The 25,752-nt window shown below is 37.5% G+C and overlaps 1 protein-coding gene across 8 annotated transcripts; it reads right to left on the bottom strand.

Annotated features, from left to right (window-relative positions):
• Positions 1–59: 59 nt before the first annotated feature.
• Positions 60–24,050, bottom strand: LOC146466510 (uncharacterized). Of its 8 annotated transcripts, none has more exons than XM_085127007.1 (9): positions 23,935–24,050; positions 20,068–20,170; positions 7,004–7,699; positions 5,611–5,705; positions 4,760–4,913; positions 3,656–3,719; positions 2,881–3,149; positions 2,050–2,209; positions 60–1,544 (listed from the first exon to the last, which is right to left on the bottom strand). In XM_085127007.1, exons 3-9 carry the CDS (start codon positions 7,679–7,681, stop codon positions 1,363–1,365), a joined length of 1,602 nt encoding a protein of 533 aa, XP_084983133.1. In that variant the 5' UTR covers positions 7,682–7,699; positions 20,068–20,170; positions 23,935–24,050; the 3' UTR covers positions 60–1,362. The 8 variants fall into 8 exon arrangements, with proteins under 8 accessions (XP_084983133.1, XP_084983134.1, XP_084983135.1 ...); XM_085127008.1 differs by lacking the exon at positions 23,935–24,050 and adding an exon at positions 23,450–23,589; XM_085127009.1 differs by lacking the exon at positions 20,068–20,170 and having other exon boundaries at positions 23,935–24,038.
• Between the last annotated feature and the right edge of the window lie 1,702 nt (positions 24,051–25,752).

Genomic DNA, 25,752 nt, shown 5'->3' on the forward strand with positions numbered 1-25,752 from the left:
ATAGAATGTATTTCCGGCTTTTTTTAACAGTTGACTTTGAGTCAAGATTGAACGCACAATTTTTTGTATCAGAACTTTGAATTCAATTTTTATTTTATTATTTGAGTTAATGTTTACAAGCAGTATAGTGCGCCTTATAAATAGCATCCATTACATAACAATTACATTATATAGACACTGTCGGCTTCAACTAAAGCAATCAGGGCTGATATAGCCTGTGAACAGGCTCCCAAGGTGAGGCGGTGTGAGCTCTCTCCTCCCTGTACCCTCCTTGGATCCTGTTCACAGGCTAGGCTGATACTGCGCATGCGTAGAAAATGCAATTCGACAGCAACATGATGGGGACCAAACCTGTTGCATTAAGTACTTTCAGTTTGGTCTCTATCATGTAACTGTCGTGTCTGAGTTTTCTTCGCAGTATTAGCCTTGCTTACTTTACTTGTATGTCTACTTTTGCCTAATTTGATCTTTCATAGATCCTGCGTATGCCAGCAGCTGTTCCTTCACCAGATATAGGTTTATGTCATTGTAGTACGGATATATATCGTTTTTTTTTTTCAACCAATCAGATGCGTTATCTACACTCTGATCCAGGTTTACTCGACTTCGTCAGTTTGGTGGTACAACCATACATCATTATCAGATGACGAAAAATTGCCTGCTTATTTTTTAAAAAGAAAATGTAATACACTTCGAGAAACGAACCGTTAGGACTTGGAATTTGCATTAGCTCGGTTTAATATTCGCTTCGTTGTTTTGCTCCCCAATTACACGAGGCATGCATTCTATAATTCCAAAAAGGCAAAGGATCGATTCTCTTGAGAATATCACGTGATTTACATTGTTCATTACTTAGGTTTTGTACACGTGACTTAAAATTAACAGTGCTCCTAATCAAAATTAATTCCATCAAAACTTCTCGGATGATGCTGTCGCCCTTGGTCGCGTTGTTTTTGTCAATTCTGTTTCCTAATTCACGTTGGTTATGGTTATATATCAAGCTAGGCCGAGATATATATCTTTTTTTTAAACATAGTCTAACTAGGAATAAATGTGATGGTAAATTTTAAGCCTGGTAAATGCTAAAAACTTCAAACTGAAAACGGGCCATATCGGATACTTAAAGATAAAATTACAATTACTAGCTTTTTCGAGCCGGGAGTCATCTTCTGAGCAATATCACACATTGAGCTAAACTAGGTTTGGCTCCTTTTAAATTCTTAGCATCATTTCTTCTTGTTTTACCTCAGCTTTCAATTTTATTTTGAGGGTTTAGTTTACAAGCTTTGTTATTACCGAAAAATGCTTGACCTTCGCCTATATTCTACACATGAGAATTTCAACGACTTATTCAGTCGTTACCTAGCAACCATGAAGAGGTTTCCCATGAAGCTTCTTGCACCGTTCAACCCATGTGTCATGAAATGTCTTGTAATCCTGCAAAAGCTCGTCCAAGTCTCCCTCGCCAGGGTTATGATCATCATCGCTTGGTCGTTTGGCCATCTCAACATTCTGGTAACTGTTTTCATTTCTTGTTTGTTTTGCTGTGAAAACAAGCAGTGAAATTACTAGTGCTTCTTTTTTGCGTTAGCGTTACACTTACTTAGCCCCCTTAAAAGAGGATATTACCAAGAACAAAACGCGAGATGCTATAGCCTTTTCCTTGTAGGAGCTTGGTCCCTCCCCTTCCCTGGAGAGAGGGTACTTAATCAGTGCATTCATAACGGGGAGGCATGAATGAGACCAAAGCCTGAGAAATTATTTTCTCTTGGACCAAATTGTTACGCTTCTCAAGGACCCCAAAAGGTCCAATGTTCCAGAACTTACATACCATACCTCTTACCCTACCTTCATCGAGGCGCGCGTTAGGCCCACGCGCGCGTCTCGCGTGTTTCACTTTCAGCTCTACGACGAATTCTGTGAGAAAACGGGAACTACTCGTGGTCTATCATCAGGGGTGTTGTGTTTGTTATGCCAAAATGTGGTTTTGAGTAAAAAGCAAATTAAAAAATTAAAGCGTACGTTGTGTAATATTTCATTCTCACTTACGTATACAATATTTCTTCGCAGTAAACTCGTACAGCAAGCCAGCTATGCCCAGCGCGGCTAGGATTGCTACACCGCAGTACACAATCATCTTAAAGGTTCCTTCTTCATAAAATAGCCCTTCAGCTGCTTTCACCTCCTGGCTTATTGCATCATTTGGATTCTAAAAAAATACAATGATGCAGACTTTACTACGAGTCACCCTCCTGGAACTACAATAAAGCCTACCTTATTGATATTTAAAAAAAATATGCCATGTATATATAACCTTCATGTTCCATCACTAAATTTAGGCTGGAAAATTGTTTCATCGTTAAATATTACCAACAAATTTGGTTTGAAATTTCATCTTGGTTTGGCGGAAAAGAGGACGGAGTCTAAAACGCGATATATGCGGTACACGTTAAATATGTCAGGCCAGGGTATGAGAATTGGAAGAAGTAACGACGAAGAGAAGCGGGAAGTGGGTTTTGGGAAATATTATTAAGTTTAACATAATTTTCTTCGGAGTCAATTTTTTGTTCTTTGTTTTGTCCACCATTCGTTGGAAAATTGATCATCCGAACAAGTTTCATTTTGCTTCTTAGGTACATGTACCAGGTATGCTTCGTGGCAGTCTGTGCATACGACAATTCTTTTCATTGAATCTTACATCGAATACTGTCTCACTATTTCGTTTCTAGTGGCAATTCGGTTTTTTGTTTTGTTGTTTTCATTTTTAGCAGTGATTTTTGTCTATTTTGTTCTTCAGTGTGTGTGTCGATGTCTGCGTGCGTGTTTTTATTTTTTATAGATAGTTTTGAGCGACTAGCAAATGTCGTTACTGTATGATACCTTGAGGGGTTTCAGGTAATGTGCAATTCTCTGGAAAACTTTTCGCGGGTAGTTCTCAGCATAGCGCCTCGCGCAGTCTGCCATCTGCGATGAATTTCCCGCCAAAACCATGCCGTACGTCACTGGGTGTTCAATGGTACGCTCGACCCTGAGTCCCGGATGATCCTTGATAAGGTTCAAGTGCGCTGTTATCATGAAATTATCGAAAAATCCACCGTCTATTTTTGAGCTGAGCAGAGCTTCCGTTATGTCGTATACCTTGGAAAAGACTGCAACAAAAAAAAAAAGCACGAAAAGAACGCTCAAAACATCGGCTTAAAACAAATTCGCAATTTACGTTTGTCTCTATGGTTATGTTAAAGTAAAATAAAGTAAATTTATTTATACATGGTTATATTTAAAGCTAGAAGCTTGTGGGACTTGTTGTATGTGTTCATTGAAACTTTCCTAAACTACTTCAAATAAAACTTTTGTGATACCGGATAAAAGTTTGTAGAGGCACTTTCCACTCGATCAGCCAAAATTTCAGTTCAAAAATTAAGGAGGACCAAATGTCAAATGAAACGACAACTTGGGTTCATTTTCATTTCCACAGTTCTGAAGTGAATCGTTTGTTTCGGAAATTTTCACGTAATTTTTTGGATCGCACCAGAAACAGCCTTGATATTTTTGTTATTTTATTGTTCAAAATTGAAGCAAGCTTGGCTGAGTACTTTTATTTCCTTCATATGATGTCATATGTGATATATTGAAACATTACAATTATAGTTCTTACTTTTCATATCTGCGTTCATCAAAACTCCAAGTTGATATTCTTCACTGCCGTTAACGACTCCAATCTATTGAGAAAGGAAATGAAAAAAGCATTCTAAAAGCGACACTGAGCCGCGCCTGCTCTAGAATAAAGTAGCACATCAACGAGAGGAAAGATGGCCATAGTCAACCAATAATGTATTTAGCAAACTGTATTTTGGTATTTTTCGGGGTTTTTTTTCTTGGGGAAAGGAGGTCAAAACTGTGCTAGAATTAAAACTAAGTATCTTTTCTCGTATGTGAAGATATCAAGTATATATAATTTTCAAGACATAAGATCTGAACCTTAAAAAATAGCCAACTTTTTCAATTCATCATCATTCGTACCCAGACATATGTCTTTTTAGCATTTTTGCGCACTCCTAATACAGATTGGAGTCGAGATTGTATGGGACAACGCTGATTCAGTGCATGAATGAATGGCTCTTGGGAGGCGTATCTGGCATCCCCGCAGATTTGTTTGCAGGTGTGGATGACATCATCACCAAATTGGCAATGGAAAGAGAGCCTGGGATCGAGATCATCGAACGCACTCCCTAATCGTTGATTATTACTAGTTGTAGTAATACCAAAGTTAGGTGATATAGGCCCTGTAACACTGAACTAAAGACAGATCCCAACAGCTGAGAAAAAAATCTATATAACATCACGAAACATAACTACACAGCCCTCTGAACCTTTACACCTTTAATTGCCACCAAGAACTCGTTATACGCGCGCGTAATTTGCGCCACGCTTCCTGTGTTAAAAACAGGGTTGATCGACTGTCTGTTGCTCTGACCTCTGATCTATACGGAGACTTGTGACAGAGTAATATAGACTTTTTTCGTAAATGGGGGCCGACTTATTATTCTTTTCGATGTATTTTAATCAGCCCCACTAACTTCATCTTAGAGCAAAAGTTCTAATTGATATTTGTACATGCTAACGACATTATTAAGGCTAATGATCATGAAAACAAATCGGAGTAATTTATTTATTTGTGAAAGAAGTCTATTTTCTCACAAGATGGTCAGAATCGAGAGCACACTTCGCCATCCCAAATAAAAAAGTTAACTTCACTTACCAGCGATCCGTGGATAGGAAAATGTGGGTGGGTTGTAGCTGCAAGCGATGCTGTTACCATGGCAATGAAAATGGAGATTATAATTAAGCCAGTGATGATCCACACAATACAGAACACACGACCAAGAAGGGACTTGGGCGAGCGATCACCATAACTATTGAGAAAGAAGAAAGTAACTAAAGAAAACTGTTGCACTCGGCTAACATATTTACCATATTTACTGGGTTGCAGGGCTTCATAAGCTCTTAAGCGATGGACACTTAAAGGGGAGTATCACGCGAATTTGATGTAATTTCAAAACCCAAAAATGTTTGTCTGTCAACAGAAACAATAAACTAATTGTCTAGTTTTGTTATAAATTATCAACCCAGTGCAATATAACCGTCGATTAGTGCCTCTGGCCAGAGACAGAGTGAGTCGGCATGGATTGAAGCTTGAAAATGTTAGGCTAACGTTGACACTTTCCCTAACATGACACTTTCAGTAAATCAGGACCCTAGTTCGATTCTATTGCGTACAATGACGTACAACAAAAAAGATTAGTTTATTTTAATATCGGCATACCATGATAACCTGTTCAATGTTTTTTAAAACAGTCGTAACATTCATAGGCCCTTAATGTTCTGAACCACGTGTGATTGGATAAACAAAAAAAAAACCCTTGCAATAAAATACAGCGCGTACCGAGGTAAACTTATTCAGGTTTTTTCGAACTGAAATGTTCATATTCTTTACGATGCCAAGAATCCTTTGATATTCCTCACACATGCCCAGCTAAACTGTTCAAAGTTCGTCTCGTGTCCTCACTCTGTGTCTTCGCTGAGATGAAATAATTTTATTGTAATACAAACCCTACTGTTGTCATGGTAACCAGTGCCCACCAGAATCCTTCCCAGACTCCCTTCCTAAATGACTGAGGGAACTCCTGAGGGTTTTGACGATGATCCTGTGACAAGATAAACGCAATTTACAAAAGGTAACCTCTTGCATCAAGTCATATGCGCAGTTGAAAAATCATTCGTTAGTCAAGAATTTTTGGCAGTTTTTGTTTGTTTAGCGAGATTGAGCGTAATCCGATTTATTTGAAGGACGGTGCTTACTAATACAAAGCTACTTTCGCACAGTTTATGACTATGCGGGAAATGCAGACCTTAGTATGGGCTATTGGAATCCAGAAAGAAAACTGGGGCATCTTTTAGAGATAACAATTATTCTAAAAAGCAGTAAAGTACAAAGCAATGTATGTCTTTTTAAGTGAACCTTTATAAACTATGAAAAATGCACGCTTACCCCCAATTTTCTTTTTGGATACCAAAAGCATTTGCTAAGTTCCGCTTTCTCCGCATAGTTTTTAACTGTACAAAAATATCCCTGTATTAATGGGCATCACCCATACGAAACCCGGATATCTCGAGATGCGCATAACGTATGCGCAATAGCAAAAGTAGGCACCGTCCTTATCAGGTATGACGACAGACATCTTTGGTTATGAGTTAATCGAAGGTTATTCCAACAAAGTCTGAAGGCCCATTTATAGGGAGCTTAAGTGACGACGACGGGCGACGGCAACGACAAAGCCGCAAAACGAAAGGCTTAATGAGAAAAAACAATCGCTCTGCACGTGCGTTTTACATTTTTGTACATTTCTTTGCCGTCCTCTACAAAACAACAACGTAAAATGAACACATTTAAGGTTTTGTAGAGAGCATGAACGTAGGACGGTGAATTTTTCATTTTCTTTCCTAACTTGTACGCTACTTCTTCCAATTTGGTTCCTGGCTAGTTCGCCATTTTCGTAAAAGTTGAGCGAGTTGAAATAATCACGAAGTAGCACAAATGAAATAATGATATATTTTCAGGTGACGTTTTCGTTGCCGTTGTCGTCGTCGTGCTTAAGCTCCCTAATAATGACTAGAAGAGGCCAAGCAAATTAAGCAATTTTACGATAGATGGTAAAAACCTTATAAGCCTTTTCCACGTCTTTTTTTCACGTGTTTTTTTTTTTGTTTTTGTTTTTGTTTTTTTCATTTTATAAATTAGTTATTTAAATTTCTGGGGTACTTTTATATTTTAGCTTATCTTAGTGATCCTGCTGGAATCCTCGACCCAAAAATCACTTGAATACTTTTAAGGTTTAGCACTGATACCACCCCCCAGCTTTCAAAACTTCAACATAGTCCAGTTAAATATCTACAATCAACATTTCGGCGTGTTAAGATATATTTTGGCCTCATTTGCACTTACCAAGAACCAAATTATAATACCAGAGAAAGTCGCTGTGAGAAGAATGAACACCATTATTGGCCAGGCCTTCAGAATAGTTGCTGCAATGGCGTGAGTCTTGCTCGTCCTTTCGTTCCCATCATACGCCAGGAACACCACACTGGGAACACGCACCAGCGGGATAAACGGGTGATCCCGAAAGGAACGGGATCCTGCGGGTGCGTGGATGGGAAATGTGAAATCGTACTCGTTAACGTTTTCATTGAGAAAACGGTCTTCTGCTTCCAGTGGCGTGCGTAACAATTTGCCAAATCTAACTTTTTTCGCTCCGCCTGGGCAACAGTAGTCAAGTATGTCTGATAACAAAGAAGGAAACATGCCTTGGATGTGAAAGCTCGTTTCGCCGACTCCAAAAAAAGCGTAGGGGAGATTCTTATGAAACGCAATTGATAAAGGCATGTCGTTATCACCAAAGCATCTCTCATCTAAAGAGACTCGTCTTGTGATGTTCTTGAACTTCTCGAGTTGCTTGCCTCCAAAGATATTTACTTGTTTACTCAATTCGATCATTGTTTTTGCAATATATAACCCGTCTGAAGAATCGTTCTTAAATTTTGACCATGGAAGAAAGATACTTTGCACGAGGAAAGACTGAACCAAAAGGACAGCGGCGAACACCATTACCCGAGACAGGTTCATGTTGGATTACTGAAGAATCTAAAAAGAACGTAAAGTGTACATCTGTTATATTAAGAATTGAGTAAAACGTCTAAAACTTCAATCTTTTAAACCCTTTCACAACCTGATGATAGAATCAAACCTTCCACCGTCTGATGTGTTTTTCTGTAATTTTTCTTTTCAAACATTTAGGCACTACTTTACAATAGTGCTATACATAAACACATTCAAAGAAAACACAATTGAGAAACACTTTCCTGTGGTGCTGCATGTTTATTATGCTTTACAAGGTGGTTCTACATTTTAAGTGTGGATAAAAGCTTCAGTTCCGTTCCTTCAAATCGTGCTGGCATATAGTATTCTGCCAGCGACATCCAAAATTTTCTGTTTTTCTGCATGAGTATAGCTAGAAGTTCTATAGACCAACTTTTATTGCAATTTCAAACAAAATGGCCACTTTTCAGCTTTATTTGTGGGATAGACTATTTTGCTTTCATTCGGCCTCATATTTTTGCAATATTCTTGTTCGTGAAATTTGTTTCAAGTTTTAGCGAAGGCGTATCATGCAGAAGGTCCGCAGGAAAGATTTAAATACCTTTTTTTACTAGGAATGATTAATAACTGAAATTCAACTAAATAAACCTTGTTAACGTTTAAAATTTTCATTTACAGCAACTTTTTGACTTCACAAGTCAAACCAGTAAAACACGCCTTGCTTTTACGTCTCATTATCAAGTGCATTTGAGCACTTAGGCTAAAATTGTCGGCTTGCTTTGTCGTGGTTGTTTTTTTGTCGTTTTTTTTTGAAAATCGAACTTCTCTATGATCTGTTTATATTGCTATGTTGCTGAGTGAAAATCCATATTCATCGGCGAAAAACAATAAAAAAAAGCGGAGGTCTTCGAATTGACCCGAATTTCACTAATACTATTTCTACCACTCCACAGTATGAATTGTATTGTTCGTGGAAATTGTACCAACATGTATTTCATTTCGTTATGTAGCATCTGGAACGAGTATTTAAATCAATCACCTGCCTTAAGTTGGAATTAATTGTGCTCAGTAGCTTGAGTTTTGAAAAGAAAATGAAGTCAAGCACTTCAGTCACGCGCGTCCAGTAAAAGTTTTCTTTAAGCCTGTGTGGCAATCGTTCTTGCAATCGTGTCTGTTGCGAAACAACTTGCACGAGTTGAGCAAAACGTTGCAATTGTACGAAAGCGTAGCGTGGCTGCCCTAAAATGAACATGTGTCGTAAAGATTTTGTTCCCGCAAACGTTGTGAAAAGAAGAACTCTACTCTTCTTCGAAATATGCACTCTGGTCGGTGGGGATTCTTTAGCCGCTTACCTCTCAAAGTAATCTACTGGATTCCATAGTTATTGGGCCAATTCAGCACAATTTTTCGGTTTTCTTTTTTTTTCTTTTTTTTTTTTTCTGGAACCTACTACGTTCAGTACGACGCGTAAATTTGACCTTTATCTATATGGCATAAAAATACATGCAGCGAAAATGACATATTGTCAACGACATTGTCATAAGCTTTTCTTCATATAGTGTATACAGTTGTCATTAAAGTTTTCCCATCGTTTTGCTGAGCAAACGAAATGCAAAACATAAATGATGGATCAGAGAATTAACTCTACAGTGTATGTTATGCTAAATTGAACCCTTGAATTTCCACTGAGCGTTAGCTCTAGTAAGGAAATGGGAGATCACACGAGGCAAAGAAAACAGTCTCCCACCTTGGCGCGAATCGAACCCACGACCTCCGTATTGGATCGTCCGTTGCTCTATCTACTGAGCTACGAGGCTTAAAAACATAGCCTGTGAAACAAATGCTAGAGCAAAATTTGAAGCGCTAGTTTTCGACGATGTAGCTGGTTGAGGAACGATCATCCGGAATATTTTATGCAGTAATATTTACGACATGCATGAAACTGGTGGTCCGCCTAAAGCGTTCAAATGTTTCTTTTAAGTGATCTTTTTGCATATAAACAAAACCTTTTTTTGCTCAACAAAGCTTTCCACTCGAAGCTTTAAGCGTTATTTTGGACGCATTAAAAACATTATATCTAAGCGTTACTATAGCTAAAGCACTTAAAAGGTATTTGCCTACAATAACACTCCACGCCTACTTTTAAAATATTCATCAAGGTGCGTGGTAAATTAAAAAGAAAAGCATTTTTTAAGGTTAAGGAATAAGTTTTTAAGCGGCGTTAAAAATAAATCTTTATATTTTCTATTATGGCAGTAATTGTAAGATGTTAGGAGATGTGCAGATGAGATTCCATCAGTTTTTAATGATCTGAAAAAGTTTTTGTGAGGCAGTCGTGGACGCATTAAGCCGGTATTAAGAATTAAGAACATCACATTAATAGACGTCAAATTAAAGAGCTTTTTGGTAATCCTCGCCGCCGAACAAATACTAAAATATTAACAGGTTAAACTGAGAAACAAACAGTTTAATTTGACAAGCTTTTTTTGAGCTGTTAGGTTACCATAGAAATGGTGTTGGGTAATTTCGGATGAACGAAGATTTTTCAGTCCTTGGAAAGTTATTTTCCCTACTTCGCCCCTTTTTATACGTTTAAGTTTTTTTTATGTCCGGCGTTGTGTTCTCTGTTGTGGTTTCTGGTACGGCTTTCTTCAGGTAACTTTATCTTTCTTCAACTTGTTAACGGGGATTCGGCTCGAATAAACGTTTGCTTTTCAGTATTAAATCTAGCTTGTTTTTGGGGAAGGAATCTCAGTACACACCTTTACATTAAAAATGTTGCAAAATAAGACTTTTGAAGAATCGATTGAATTATAAGTTTCGTCGGAAGATACTTTTTAAAAGAACTTTTGACATTTTTCTGTTCTTCGAAAGTTCAAAAGGCAGAGAAATTGAATCAACTTAAAAACATATTTATCCTGGGGTCTAATTTAAAAAACGATTCGAGAGAGCCCCCTTATTAAAATTTCAGTTCGGCGTTGAATCCATATTTATTCATTCAATGGAATTTAAGTTTCACGGATAAAGTACAAACAAAAAGTGATCTTCAAGTACAGGCATTCTAATATTAGAAAATACAAGTTAGCTCATGAGGAACCGTTACTAAAACAATTTCGCCGGACAGTGTCAGCTCGTTGACGCGTGTTACCTGCTGTATCCACCGCACGCAAAAATGAGCCTAGCTGCTGTCTTGAGCCGCCAAAAGGAACGAAAATACTGCCAGGAAACTTGCTAAATTTTAAGTTTAACCAGCGACGTTCACAGTTTGAGGTACGGGTGGTGTTTGTCTTGATATTTATAAGCCGAATCAACCCAGAATCATCAAATCGCGGCATATTTTAGCGAGCTTTATTTCATGAAGCCGAAACAATTGTACATCGTTATGCCATACCCAGTCAGTTAACGCTTCCTACAACTAATATGTGAAATCAGACAATACATGCGTATAGTCTCTCATGTCGATAACCCACACTTGTTCATGTGCAAATTATGCGCCTTTCACTAAATCATTGAAACAAATTCTGTAATCCGAAGATTATTCAGCCAAGTTTTCGGCACGAATACGGGATAGTATTTTCTCCTAATGGAAATTTCTGTTGATCTGATTGCCTATATTTTTATGAATATCTAAATCCAGTGATAAAATGTATTGATCTGTTTTCTATCGCTTCATGTGTTTAGAGAAATACAGAACCTTACCAGAATTCCACTGACTGCTTCTTCAAGTTATTTCCAAACAATCTCCTGCTTTAAACTGAGATACCAGTCTCTTCAAATATTCCTTTTAAATTTGTCTTGGCCTAATTGTCCGGAGGCGTAAATGCGAATGAGGGTAGAGTTTTAAATGTGGTTAATTTACCCACACTTATCAGCATGTACTCAGTGAAATATTAATAGTAAACAGATTATAAATACTTTCCTTACGCAGTTAAAATAAACGCAATTTTCGCGGTGCTTAACATACGCTCGAATACACGCGGGTTTTACCACTGTTGTAGCAAACAAGTGTATAATAGAATGTGTTTGCGTGAAAACAGGATGCAAACTAGTAGTTATTCATCAATTATATTCACTAACTATAGTTTTTAGAGCAAAATAGCTAATTGTTTAGTCTTCGTTTTTTCTTTAATTCTCAAAACTGATAACCATCTAGATTCTCCTTTTATGATTAAAGCCATTCTCTAAGGGATTATCCAATTTTTTGGTCAAACGTTTTAGAAATTTACATTTAAATACTTTTAATTGTTCATAGGTGCATTGCTTGTTCTTCACCACTGAGTTAAAATAAAAGAGGTGAATTTCCAAGCAAACAATTTGCTACAAAAAGCGATTAATTAAATTTCACTTAAGACCTAAAAGAGGGACTTGAAAATGGTGGCCCGACTTTTTGTAAGTTGGTATTTTTATTATTTGGCCATCCGTTGCTATAAACATCGATGAATAGTTTCCGTGTACTCGAACAACCGTTTGAGCAAAATGTGGCTATTATATTTTTTTTACCTACCATTGACGGAAAAATGTACATGTCTTTTGGATTTTGCAAACTGTTACTAAAAAAACAGACCAAGCTATCGGACAAGTTATTTTCCATTAAAGAATTATAGAAGAATTAGGACAATCGAGTAAACGTTAAAAGGAAGCCACTGTTTTATCTTTTGGAAATAGTTATGTCTTTAGTGAAAACCAAACCTGCTTTGAGATAATAAAACATATTTCAAGCCTACTGAGTTCTGGTCCATCAGCCATTATTATGCAACCACATTTCAGTGACATTTAGTTATGCATGACCCTAAAATGAAACGTTTACGCTTGATTTGAGTTAGTACGCCACGAAAAGTCTTCAGTATGCATGGATCCGTTTTCGCATTAACATATGTAGCTTGCTTTCCTGGGTAAACAGGTACAGTCACCACTTAAACGTGATTTTTTATTTCTTTACATGTTAAGACTTTATTTAGTGAACTTATCTATGTGGTGAATTCGGCCGGAATTAACGAGCACACACTCCAACTTAATTCAGATACAGTATCATGTCGCTACGACAGTCACAACACAATTTTAAAAATTTATGTCAGTCGACTTTAAATCATACAGTTACTCGAATAAATGCCTTTCCCTTGCGATACCCTCACTTTAAAGATCTTAAAATCTTTAGATTACATTAACAACTTCACGCTAAAATGTCCAGTTGCAAGACTCAACTTATGAGGATATGGAGTCGACAGTCTCTTCCCAAATTAGCCGTAAACTGCGTTCGTGTGATTACGACTCACGGGCGCGGATTTATTAAAGAGATTGTACCCCTGAGATTGTGAGTTTAGTCAATGCATCATCCAATCAACGAGCTGAGGTCAGTACAACCAACACATAATGGGAAAATCGACAACAACACAGTTATTTATTAGTAAACAATCTTAGTTAAACAGCCACTGATATTCCAAATTAATAATTTCAAGTAGTAAGTTTGCTTATCCATAAAATTGTAGTTTTTCTCATGGCGTTATACTATTCAAACAGAAGTAGTGCAGCTCGGCATTATAAATAAGTAATTGTGTCTGCAACACTTCCACTCAATTTTGTACAGATAGCTTATTAACATTACGCCGCATGGCGCCAATTTAAGACTCAAAGGAGTTAATTCCCTTTCAGCCTCTCTCTAATTATCAAACTTTGTCATTCACCCACTCGGGTTAAAAGGAATGAAATTGGCACTATCAGTTCTACCAGATAGCATGACGCTATTTAGAACATTTTTTCGTTGGACCAGTAAATCGTACACCTCTGTTGTTTCCATTTTTACTACCAAGTGTGACCATAGTAACAGCCGTGAGGTGAAATAGAATTGCACACTCTGTTTTTGGTTTTTTAAAATACGATCGGTCCATGGGTATTGGATTTCCAGCGTTTTAATTGGCTAAACGCAGATAGGTTATGGACGGATTTAAACCCTGCTGTGGCTAATCTGGTCAATGCACATTAATGTCAGTCAAAAGTGAGTTAAAAAAAGATTTTCCTCGAAAGCGCGCGGCAGCTGTGCGTACTAATATAGGTGTAAGAAAACTCATTGCTTCGAAGAGGAATTGACCTACGGAGAAATTCCCACACCCTGTTACTGAAATGCGAATCATAACGGATTTTTTGCAGCTAGAAAAGTTCCTGAGCTTGCTTCTTGTGTATAACGTTTCTTGACCACTACGGTAAGATTTTACGAATAGGTAGAGACGAAAAGATATCATTTACCGAAATACCAAAACATGAAACAAACTAAACACAATAAATTAACAGCTTAGCAACAAATTCCACAGGTCTGTAAATAAGCTAATTTAATTTAATTCAAATTTAAGGCAAGTTGAACAAACAAGATGCTACAGCAACATTGAAATCTAAAGAAAAATGGACAATAGCTTTTAGAAAATTGACGCAAATCACTATGCAATTAGTACAGGTAATCACATGATTTCGAGTGCAATTTGGAATAATAAGCACGGGTAAATTACAAGATCCCGTAGGGCGAGTGCAATTTGTAGTCTTTGAAAAATTCAAAAGTACATATTTTTTCAAAATTGCACGAGGAAAATTTTGTGAAAAAAAAATCGAAGACCGCAGAAAATCAAAACAAGTGAATTTTCACGTGCACTTTTATATGAAGTTCATTCAGCTGATTGGTGAAAAAGGTTACCACCTTTGTGAATGATTCAAACTTTTACAAGACCAAAACATTCAAAATCATTGAACTATGAAATTCGAAATGTGAGAGGATTGATTATAAACCATCCAAACATCTTTTAAAGAAAACTCGGTTTACAATAATCAGCAAAAGTCTGAAAAGTAAATGCTCAATCGGAATCAAAACCACGCTTTCCACACATGCAGCCAGAAAGAGGTACTCTCATCTGTTCTATTGTTGTTTCACTTGCAAAACCAAATCGTTGTTTGCTTAAAACCCCGGCCGTTTTTTCTCCTTGCCTTATCTCAAATTCCCGATAATTTCCTTATCTCAAATATGTTGCCATAGAAACAACTGTCATCTGATTGGCTGTCGTTGGTTTCTTTTTTTTTTTTCTAGCCAAGGCCATTTGTAATTGCACTCGTGTAACAAATTCGCACTTGTGTTTCATGGTGACTGCACTCTTTTTTTTTTTCAGGCAATCAGAATTGAGTAATTTTTTTTTTTTTTTTTTTTGATGTGTACTATCAATAACGACGGAAAATCATATTCTTATAGCTGCATTCGATATGGCTTATCAGTTCCATCAGCTCAAAACTCAGTTTCAAAACTTACAAATTTAATGCTCTTGGGAAATAACAGGGATCGATATTACAGTTCTTTCGTTTGTTTGTTTGTTTGTTTTTTGGATTAAACTTAAATCATTCTCTCCGACTGCTGGACATGCAAACTATTTTTATGCCACGCATTTCAGAGCCAACCCATAAAGCTCAAGCTGGTTGTTTTAATTAAGTCAGTCGGAACATAATAAACTTGAATTCTGTCTTCAGTTCGATTAAAAGCAATTCAACTCTTGCACAGACTATAAATGGTTTACTGCGTTCGACAATTAGGAGAACGTATACTATTCGAGTGGTTTCAAATCAGGCCTTTCGGGCTTTATGATGTCCCGCGGGTATCGATCGTGATGCCATGCGACTTCAGGGTTTGGGCGCCATTTTGTTGTGACTGGCACATTTGGCCTCGATCTCACACGACAAGCCTCGACGTTGTGCAGCCGTCACGACATTGTGCAGCAGACACTGTTGGCATGGTAATGAAGGCACGGATAATGAGCAGAGCGCATTATATTCGTGCATCTCATTCCATGTGCTTATCGCTTTTCGCATTTTTTCCTCAGGGTTTTCCTCATCGCTGTTCGGTCTTTTCCTCGAGACAAGTAAGTTGTATTGATTTGTTCGAACAATCATTAGCAAATATGACTAAAGCTACTTATCAAAACATCAGAAAGCTGTGTAGTGCTGTGTTTTCAAGAAAACAGACGCGGCAATTCGCCGCGCCATCGATACCGAGTTTTGATCGTGATCGTGATGTGTCAACTGCGCTGCTTTTTTCGGAAGATCGACCAACTTCTCTCTGTACAAACGTACCATTTCGTCCAAGAAAACAATACAAAACCATCCTCGCCCAAAAAAAAACACCGATCGAACGCACCTACCTAATCTTTGATTATTACTAGTTTTCACCATTGATCGATCGTCTTGCTTTGTACCATTTTAAATTAAAGACATATTTGTGTAAGCTTATACAGTCTCATCTGTATGGATGCCTTAACTGAAAATTTAAGTTTGCAGAAAGTTTTAGGAAACAGAATCTTATTCTCCGAATTTACGAGCTGCTGTTGGCTTTACGAAAATGCTAGCTGACTTTTTTCGTTGTTGTTGTTGTTGTTGTTTTGTTTGGACGACATATTTGCCCTTCGAAGACGAAAGGAATTAGTTTTCCAGTGTTTTGAAATTTGGAACTGACATTTTGCAGAAGAAAACTATAGGTTTTCTTTACAAAAAAAAAGGCTTCCGGATAGATATCCACCGAAATCAACGGTTAGGTGTCCGCAAAAAATATTCTGCCGCACTAAATAATGTTAGCGTAAACAAATATCCTTTCTGAACGTCCCAAATTATCTTGGAAACAGAAAACGGCGCCGTTTTCAATCTTTTATTTTGGGCACACCAGGAAAACGCTAAACTTCGTTTGCCTGCGAACATTTTCAATGAAATCGCGTCGCCTTTGCAAAGATACGTTAACAACTAACGTTTTCAAATCAGTGCCAATAAGGTCTAATTAGCGTAGATCAGTGCTTAACCCCCAAAAGCTGTTCCCTACCTGAATGGAGCTTATTCTCTCAGTTCTCTGACTAACAAGCGGGCTTCTGTTCTCGATCGACTACGAGGATTACAAATACTACATTGTGTAAACATCATAAGGTGTCCAACCTTGTTTTAGAGTATTCTAGGAACAACCCGGATGGTAGAGCAGGCTCACCTGGTTCGCTCGCTTTACTATCCCTAAAGCCGGCGACTCCCCTGGCGATTTTATGCGCCGATCGCGCCGATAGGGGAAAATCGCAATCGCTGCACCGGGAACACCTGGCGATTTCAAGTAGTTGAAATTGTATAAAATCTCCAGATGTGTCGCCGGCTTAACAAAAATAAGGCACTACTCGAAGTCCATGAGTAGAACTACCTAATTTCATTTCAGATCTGCCCGCCTATTCAATTTCTAACTACATCACTAAAGAGGTTCTACAATTTCCCGTTAATAAATGCTAACAAAACGTGAATTACCAAGCTCACTTAGGAAGTAACCAAAGATATTGTAAATCAGACTAACATAAGTTAATTATAACTATCTTAGACTATGATCCATTGGTTCAAGACCATCATCAAACTACTGCCCGGTGTTACCAGCCTGTAGATGCCATTTGCTCACATAATTTTAATTGAACTCGTACTGTGAATTACTGATCAGAAAATTTTTGACTGCTCTTAGTGTAGGCCTGTACGCGCAGCTTCCATTTTACATTGCTATTAAAATAACAAGAATCTAATAACCTATAAAGTCATTGTCACAACCCAGTCTACGTGGTTAAGAGAAGCCTAGCACAAAAAAACGCAGCTCGACCATACGATAACATGGATGTTCACCACTATAAATTAAAAAATCGATCAAAATCACCCGCCATTTTAATAATGCATGGAGTAAGTTTTTTTTATGTGTGTGTGTGTTTTGTTATTGTTTATCCTCAAAGAAAGAGATTGTACTTGCTGTTTATAAACGTCGGGCGACTCTCCCGGGGGGGGGGGGGGGGGGTACTTCCGAAAATTTTCGATAGGGGTGTGCGGCAAAGGTTCTCGAACCCTGACTCTATTTAAGGGTAAAGGAAGGGAAAACTGAATACCCTTCTTAAGGACCGAACCCGAAAAATGACACCCTATTCAAGGGACCCAAACAACGGCTAATGTGCACGGAGAAACACAAATCTCTATGAAAATCGCCTTTCTAATACTTCAGCGGACACTTCAGTTTTAAAAAGCCATTTCTTTTTCGTAAAAAGTGGCGCTTAAAAGCTTCAATTTAACTGATACAATTTAGGTACCCTATCTAAGGACTAATTAATCCAGGAAAGCGTTGATAAATGAGGAAAAATTGATACCATATTTAAGGACTGAGAACATTAAAAACCATACCCTATCTCGCGGCACGCGCCTATATAGCCCATATATGGGAGTACCCCTCTCCCCCCCCCCCCCCCCCACCCGGGTGACTCTTCTTGATGATGATGGTGTGAGCTAATATAAAATAACACTAAATAATAGATTGGAAACGGAAGAATTTTCCACGTTTCGTTCCAACCAGGAAAAGAGAACTATCTTTAAAGTGGCGATGAATCTCCGTCTTCCAAATTTCCGAATTTTTGCACAGACCCTCCCCCTTCCCCCTGAGAGTCGCCAACGATCTGTGAAAGCCTGATATGTAAAGTCATTGCGACACGAAAATCTCTCGACGAATCTTAGGAATATGATAAAACGTGTCCATCGAAAAAATTTTAATCATCCTTGAACTTAATTTTCGTATGACCCTTATTATTTGAGAACGTTTCATGACACTTTTCAAAACTTGATGAATCCTTTTTGGAACAAAATGCGTTCACTAGGATAAGACTACCATGGCGTCTGGTATACCTGGTATACCGGCAAGCAAATAAAAGTACAGTATCACTTGGAAATTGGCCAATACAGAGTCCGAGTTCGCTTGTATAGTGAACTGGTTCAGGGGCTTGGCCCATCTCCCCTATGGCTAATTTGAATATCATGACCCAGCACACAATGAACGGTTCATTTTGGTGGATATCTGTTTGGAAGGCCTTTATCACCTCAGAAATTCAGATTTTATAGTCTTAGAGAAGTGGTTAAAACTACTATACTCGAACAGGACCCACCAAACCCCAGAATAGATGGTGGCCTCGGCCTGCACCCCCCTTCCTCAACCTTAAATGATGGTGTCTTTATTGCATAGCCACCCCTCTATCCAGCAGTAAAAAATGACAGTCAGATTCAAACCTCACTTTCTTGTTTATCCAGCAATGCTAACTCTTGCTAGCTGAATATTTCTGTATCAACTCAAATTTTAAAGCCAATAAAATGTTGTCGATAATGTTCACGAGATAGGTGGTGTTTTCAATAACCCCCCTACCCCAGACAAGGTGGGTCCTCTTCGAACAAACTTGTTATGACCAGTTCCCTTAAGAAAATCTACAGTTTTCTTCGACAAAATGTCCGCTCAAATTTTCCTAGCAGCGGCACAACTAATTCTTTTCGGTTTTGGAGTGGCAAATTTGTCGCTAAAAAATACGAAAAAAAAAAAAAACAAAAAGATCAGCAAGCATTTTTGTAAAACCAAAACCAGCTAGTAAACTGGGGAAATAAAATTTCTGTTTTCTAAAACGTTCCTCAAATTGTCAGCCGTAGCATCTGAGCAGATCACACTGTATACACGCAAATTTGATGTCATTTCAAAACCCAAAAATGTTTGCCTGTCAGCAGAAACAAAGAAATAATTGTCAGGTTTGTTATAAATTATCACCCCAGTGCAATAAAACTGTCCATTAGTGCCTCTGGCCAAAGACAGAGTAGGCCGGTATGGATTGAAACTTCAAAAATGTTAGGCTAATATTTTTCAAGTTCTCGCATTTTTGTTTCCAGATCACGAGTTGTTCCTTTCAAGAATTGAGTTGATTTCTTTCCTCTCGTCATTCTAGAATTATTTGGCAGGTGATTGAAGGTCTTATTTCATCATTTTTAACAAAAGATACCAAAAACCCCATGATACTTCGCCTTTAAATTATACAAATATGTGTTTAACAGAGCACAAGACGATCTGGAAGCACAAGAGACAATATTTTAAGCATTTTGCTGAAATGTTCTCTTTGGGCGTTCCTGAACTAACTCCCTCTGTATGACTACACTTACTTATGTCCCTTGTATTTACAGTGTCTGCCAAAGAACAGGACTACGATATATTAAAAAAAAAAAAAAAAAAAAAAAAGCTGACGGATACCTTGAATTAAAACAATCTTGAAGTGTACTTGCTTCTTCAAAGTGCGAGCGCCACCACGTCGTCAAAGAAAAAAAAAAAGAATTTGATTCTGATTTTATACGATATACAAAGATAGCTTTATCATCGAATTATTATGGCGGTCTGCGTTTGACACCCGTAAAGATATTTATTAAAGCCGTGAGAAAGTTTGACTTATTTCAAGTTCAGTGTATGATGATTCAACGAAAGCCAAATTGTTTATTCTTAAAAAGGAGATAATTCAATCGACTTTTTTTACTGTAAAAACCCACTATTTAGGTACCTAATCGGATATTATAATCGGTAAAAGATGTTTTTTTTGACCTACCACTATGAAAAGGCTAGTGATGATTCCCCACTGTAGGGTATAATGTATTCTCCCGAGGAAGGAGCTTTACACCAAAGAATGTATCAACACAGCGTCCTTGAAGCTTTTGTACAAAGCGGAGAAAAAAATTGAATAAACTCCTCCGTCAACGCGCCCGTATCAACAATTTTGTCTGTCGGGAGAATTTCGTTAAATATTAATAACAGAAAAGTAAACAAATTATAGATATTTTACGTGAGCAATGAGATCGAACGGGTTATTGTGTCTGGCTGCGCATCTTGTTGAATTATTTCACGGAGATAGGAACTGCGGAAACTATTTACTCTGCCGTGTTCTTTTGCGGCAGTTTAAATTGACTGAAAATGTCTACTTTAGAAAACAGATATGCAAGTGATAACAATCAGTTTAGCTGTATACAGCACAACATGAATGACAATTTACTGGTTTATTTTTCTCAATATAAACACTTTCCTTCATCTCATACCTTTTCGTAATAAAGAATAAACATTATTATTGATTTAAGTAAATTTCCCCATTCTAGTAATTGAATTTTTCTAATGAACTCGAAACCAAAAAACGAAAGCAAAATTAAGAAAGCCTATTAGAATAAAAATGGTGTGAGATCATTCGTTGATTTAAAGATGGCTGACAAATTATTATATATTAGCATGTTTGTTGTGACTTCATCTTATATGGAAAAATGGCTTTCTTGTCAGTTGAGCCAGGGTTAATTTGATACATTGTTAAAATGACAATTTTGGACACATTGCATATCTAAACATCTGATAAATATTGACTATCTGCCACTTAAAAAAATTGAAGTTGCCAAGAATTCCGATTACTGCATTTTTAAAAATATTCATGCCAGCATTTTTTTGGCTTTTTTTTACCAGTTTTGTTTTGTTTTGTTTTTTTTTTTTTTTTCGTTATAATGAATGGTTTCCCAGTTTTGCGAAAAAATCTACAGCTTTACTGCGAACGCCCAGTTTTGGCTGCAAGGCAACTAATATTGAACATGTTTTTATTAAAATTGTCGAGAATTATTTTAATTTACTCTTCTCGAGCCTCACTGGTGGGAAACATTCTTACAAGAATCCTATTTTTCGCTTCAAATGTCTGTTTTCCTGCCAAGAAATTCGAGAGGGCTACGGGCACGCGATCTGATTATTCTTCGGCAACAAATAAATTACAAATTCAACATTCGAAAGCTCTACAAAGCACTGTTTCCCTGCCAAGAAATTCGAGAGGCCTGCGGGCACGCGATCTGATTATTCATCGGCAACAAATGCATTTCAAATTCAACGTTCGAAAGCTCTACAAATTAAAGCACTGTTTTCCTGCCAAGAAATTCGAGAGGCCTGCGGACACGCGATCTGATTATTTTTCGGCAACAAATGCATTTGAAATTCAACGTTCGAAAGCTCTACAAAGCACTGTCGTACACTACGCATGCGTACAGCCAACCCAGAGCTCTTCCCTGTTGCGCATGACTGACGGCGCGGCGAAAAATTCTACAGCTTTACTGCGAACGCCCTGTTTTTGCTGTAAGGCAACTAATATTGAACATGTTTTTATTAAAATTGTTGAGAATTATTTTAATTTACTCTTCTCGAGCCTCGCTGGTGGGAAACATTCTTACAACATTCTTTCCTCTCCTAAGCCTAATTTAACTAGCGGAGCTCTTCAACCAGTATTATAAATTCTATTTCCCCCTGTAATAAGTGTGAATAAAATTGAATTGAATTGAATACAAGAATTTTTCGCTATTTTTCGCTTCAAATGTCTGTTTTCCTGCCAAGGAATACGAGAGGCCTGCGGGCACGCGATCTGATTATTCTTCGGCAACAAATGCATTTGAAATTCAACGTTCGAAAGCTCTACAAAGCACTGTCGTACACTACCCATGCGTACAGCCAACCCAGAGCTCTTCCCTTTTGCGCATGACTGACGGCGCGAAATGGATCTTTGTGTCTTGCATTTGCGCAGTCACTTCAAAACTGCTCTGGGGTCGAGAATGAGTGGATTTTCATTTTCTTAAGGCATAAGACGTTTGCATGCAGGGATGGACGAAGAAAGACGAGAAATCTAGCGAGCGAGAGACGCTTAGTGACCGTGATTTTTTGTTCTTTGGAAATATTATACAAAATTAAAGAAAAACAGTTTGATTTCTTAGTCTACTATTTGATTCCGGCTTCGTCCTCATCAACTATAGCGCCATGGAAATCTTGAGCTCATAAAAAAATAGACCCTGCCGTAGTGAGTCCAGTTAAATTAACGGATTTTTTCCTCACTTTTCTCGAAAATTGTAATTTCCATATACCAGGCATCTAGGGCATTTTTTAATTTATCACTTTCTTCCTTCTGCTTGTACAGGGGTCCCAGATTTTTTTTAACGTCTTTTAGCATTTCTCGTTCAAAAACTCAGCTTGATTTGGGTGACGTCGGGCGTCGTGTATCATTGGAAAGTGAGCCTGCGATCCCTCAACGAAGGTCCTACCTAAACCCCCTCACCGAGAATCGATTTGACCTTGTTCGTGATATCCCGGGATATTACAAAAGATATTTTAACACTTTACATTCAAACTTATCAACAAAATCTGTCGGCTCTTCAAAAAAAAAAAGTCCAATTTGGAAATCAAATGAGATAATTCTACTCACCAAAACTCAGCATGGTTATCACTGAAATTTACGATTTCCAATTTCTAAAGATTTAATTTATTTGTGTGCTCAGTTGGGGATTTTCCATTTCAGTTGCACTTTAATTAATTCATCCATCGAGAGAAACAGTGTGCCATTATATCGCTTTATTTTGTTGATGAAAGTTTCCAATAATTGAAAATCGGGCATAAGAGTCTAATTTGTTTACATCAATAACTGATCTTCTAATTTTGTCGATATTAGAGATGTATGGGAAATACAGCTGCTGCATGCAGCCGGATTATGAAACGAAAAAAAAAAAACGATTTCGGAAATGTTTTTCGTTCGAACAACACAATATGTCAAAATTATTCTGTTACCTTAGATTCATACAAAACTTCAGCGTTTTTGTTTATCTGTCACCTGATTCCAAACATTGCTTAAATCAATTTCTAGGCAAAGTTGTTTTGATAAATACATTCATATATTTTTGCCAATAACCAAGGTTATCGATTTAGAAATAAAAATGTATCGGTTTCATTTCAGACGAAATTTAAAACATAACTGGCATATTTTGGTCTTGATTAGCTTAACAAATAATTCGTCATGGATAATCTATAAATTGGTGTCTCAGGCTTAACATTTGCACAGATTTAAGCAGGTGCTGTTGTTGGTTCCTCCTTAACTCATTCCCCCGCTTCAGTATATTGATACTGAAGATATGTTTTTCATAAAAATAACTGACCTTACAGCGTTATGACTTGGCTGGAATCACGTCTGCGTTGCGGACAAATGGCGAAGAATTCACGGTTCTTGTTCTAACGGCAAAATCAAGCAACTTATGCCCACGGCCAGGATATCGACTAAACTTATTTGTCGCGGGTTATTGTTTAATTTCCGTTCCGTAAGGCCGTCTTTTAATTGATAATGAAAAGCTTGAGACAAAAGTGAAACGGTGAGAAAGTTTTGTTTTGACTTTGGGATAATTGTTTATCCTCAATGGCTTTCTTCGCGAGACCAAAATATGAAAAACGGAATAGAATTCCCGTTTTTTTTTTTTTAACGTTAGGAACAAGCTCACATGAGCTGAGTACACTTTACAGAATGTTTAAAAATATGAACAAACATGATGCGTCTTCTCTTCCCGGGTTTAAATCACTTCACTGTTTTCTCCGTTAAATTTAAAAGTAAATAAACCGCACCTAATTGAAATAGCTAGATTTTACCTACTTGTTTTTCGTGCTGGTGTTTAACTGACGTGATGTGTAATCCACGGAGGTTTAAATATACTGTGCTTGATCACTTGATGTGGAAACCTTTCACCGGAAACCTTCGCTCAATGATATGCCACTCAGTTGACATGAACCAGCCTATTAACATATCAATTCGCTGAAATTTCATGCAAACATCAAGGAGAATTTAATTAAGGGTAGGATATTACTGGTCTCGCAATGTAGAAACAATTTATCGGGGCTTTTGATGTTGTTATAACGTAATGATGTTTATCTTGCCCCATTGTGGTGACTTATCGTTTGCAGGCAGTTTATGGTCTATTGATTTCAAGCTTTTCCTCTTCAAAGTTGAATGGAGAAAACAACTAGACCACATTAATTCAGAGTCAACCAAGGTGAAACTTCGAAAGTAATTTTATTCTTTACTTCATTTTATTTTATTTTTATTAATATTTTTGGTGAGGGAAGGGAAAAGAGGGTATTTCGGCATTCTTTGTTATATCTAGTGTGCGCCCTTTCCTTCAAAAAGGTGTTACCAAAACATCAGGACTTTATAACGGCGTTATAAAATTCATCTATACTTCCAAAATTAAGGGCACGCTCAGCATAACCTAAACTTGCTGGCTAACGTTGTACATTTTCTATACGAAACAGTTCGACAGTTCTAAGTTTGCTGACAAGAATTGCTTATCATAGGAAGAAATATTTTAACTAGTGGCTTTTGAAATGATTTTTTTGACGATATGCTAATGAAGGAATGCATTCATGATACCAGGAAAATATATTAAAATTCGAACGCCCTTAGGCAATAAATCATTTTCACACTAGAACCACAGAAATGGAGATGGTCGCACGTTTGACAGACTCCGGATAATCCTTCTGAGGATCTTTCGAAAGGGTAGATTCTGTGAGTACGGGAGTACAGATAACGTAAAACAAAAGAAACAAAAGACAGAAAACAAAACAACTCTTAACAAGACCTAACCACAAAAGGTCAAAAACAACACAAATACCGTGTTCTCCGGTACCTGCAGAAGGACCCTTCGAAAGTAGTAGCTTTCATTATCGCTACTGGCTAATGGTTGAAAAAAAACAAAACAAAACAAAAACATGTCATCATCCAACAGCCAAGTGGCGGAAGGGACGACCGGAAGTCTGACGCGGCGGCCTGTCTCGACCAAAGAATCACTTTACTTGCAAATTAGTTTATTCTAAATATCAACTAGCATCTTTATTTCTATCAAAAGAATGTTAAAATAATGCTTTAGTTTAAATTATTTATTATAATATTAGCAAAAAATTGAAGTACAGTACCACAGTTCCCACCCGAAAGTAGCGAAGCTGATCTAGTCGGACGGGAGCAAAAAGATAAATACACCAAGACTTTCAGAAGCAGAAAAAGGAAAATAAAATTATAATACAATATAATTATACAGAGAATTTATTGTTTCCCTGGTGTGTTTGAGATCAGACATTAATTACTGAATGCCTGTAAACTTTGGGTGGCATTTGAAGTAGGTTGAAAAGGCTCGTTCAATCCTGGGAGTCGATGGCCAAACACAATAAGCAAAGGCAGCCCATCGAAGTACAATTGTTGCGGTGCTTGCAAATACACAGTAAACGAGTGGTAAGCCTGGGTAAAGGGCTAAGACATATAGTAACTGGGAAGAGGGAAGATGCCGTGATTTGTTCTGTGGTCATACACTCAGACGAAAAAGTAGAAATTCTAAGAAACCACACAACACTTTTTAAATTTGAAAACATGTTTCGACAGAAACTTCTGTCATCTTCAGTTTAAATTACAAAGCACAGAGTT

The sequence above is a fragment of the Pavona decussata genome, unplaced genomic scaffold (genome assembly GCF_977016875.1).
Source record: "Pavona decussata unplaced genomic scaffold, jaPavDecu1.1 SCAFFOLD_143, whole genome shotgun sequence".
In the NCBI taxonomy this organism is placed as follows: Eukaryota; Metazoa; Cnidaria; class Anthozoa; order Scleractinia; family Agariciidae; genus Pavona; species Pavona decussata.

What these genes read in the sequence shown, in the direction of transcription:
- LOC146466510 (XM_085127007.1), bottom strand. Translation starts at nt 7,681, where the DNA reads ATGAACCTGTCTCGGGTAATGGTGTTCGCCGCTGTCCTTTTGGTTCAG. An exon ending in GTTACCATGACAACAGTAGG is followed by an intron (nt 4,914 to 5,610) that starts GTTTGTATTACA and finishes CTTTCTCAATAG; the next exon opens with TTATGGTGATCGCTCGCCCA. An exon ending in ATTACCTGAAACCCCTCAAG is followed by an intron (nt 2,210 to 2,880) that starts GTATCATACAGT and finishes GTATTTTTTTAG; the next exon opens with AATCCAAATGATGCAATAAG.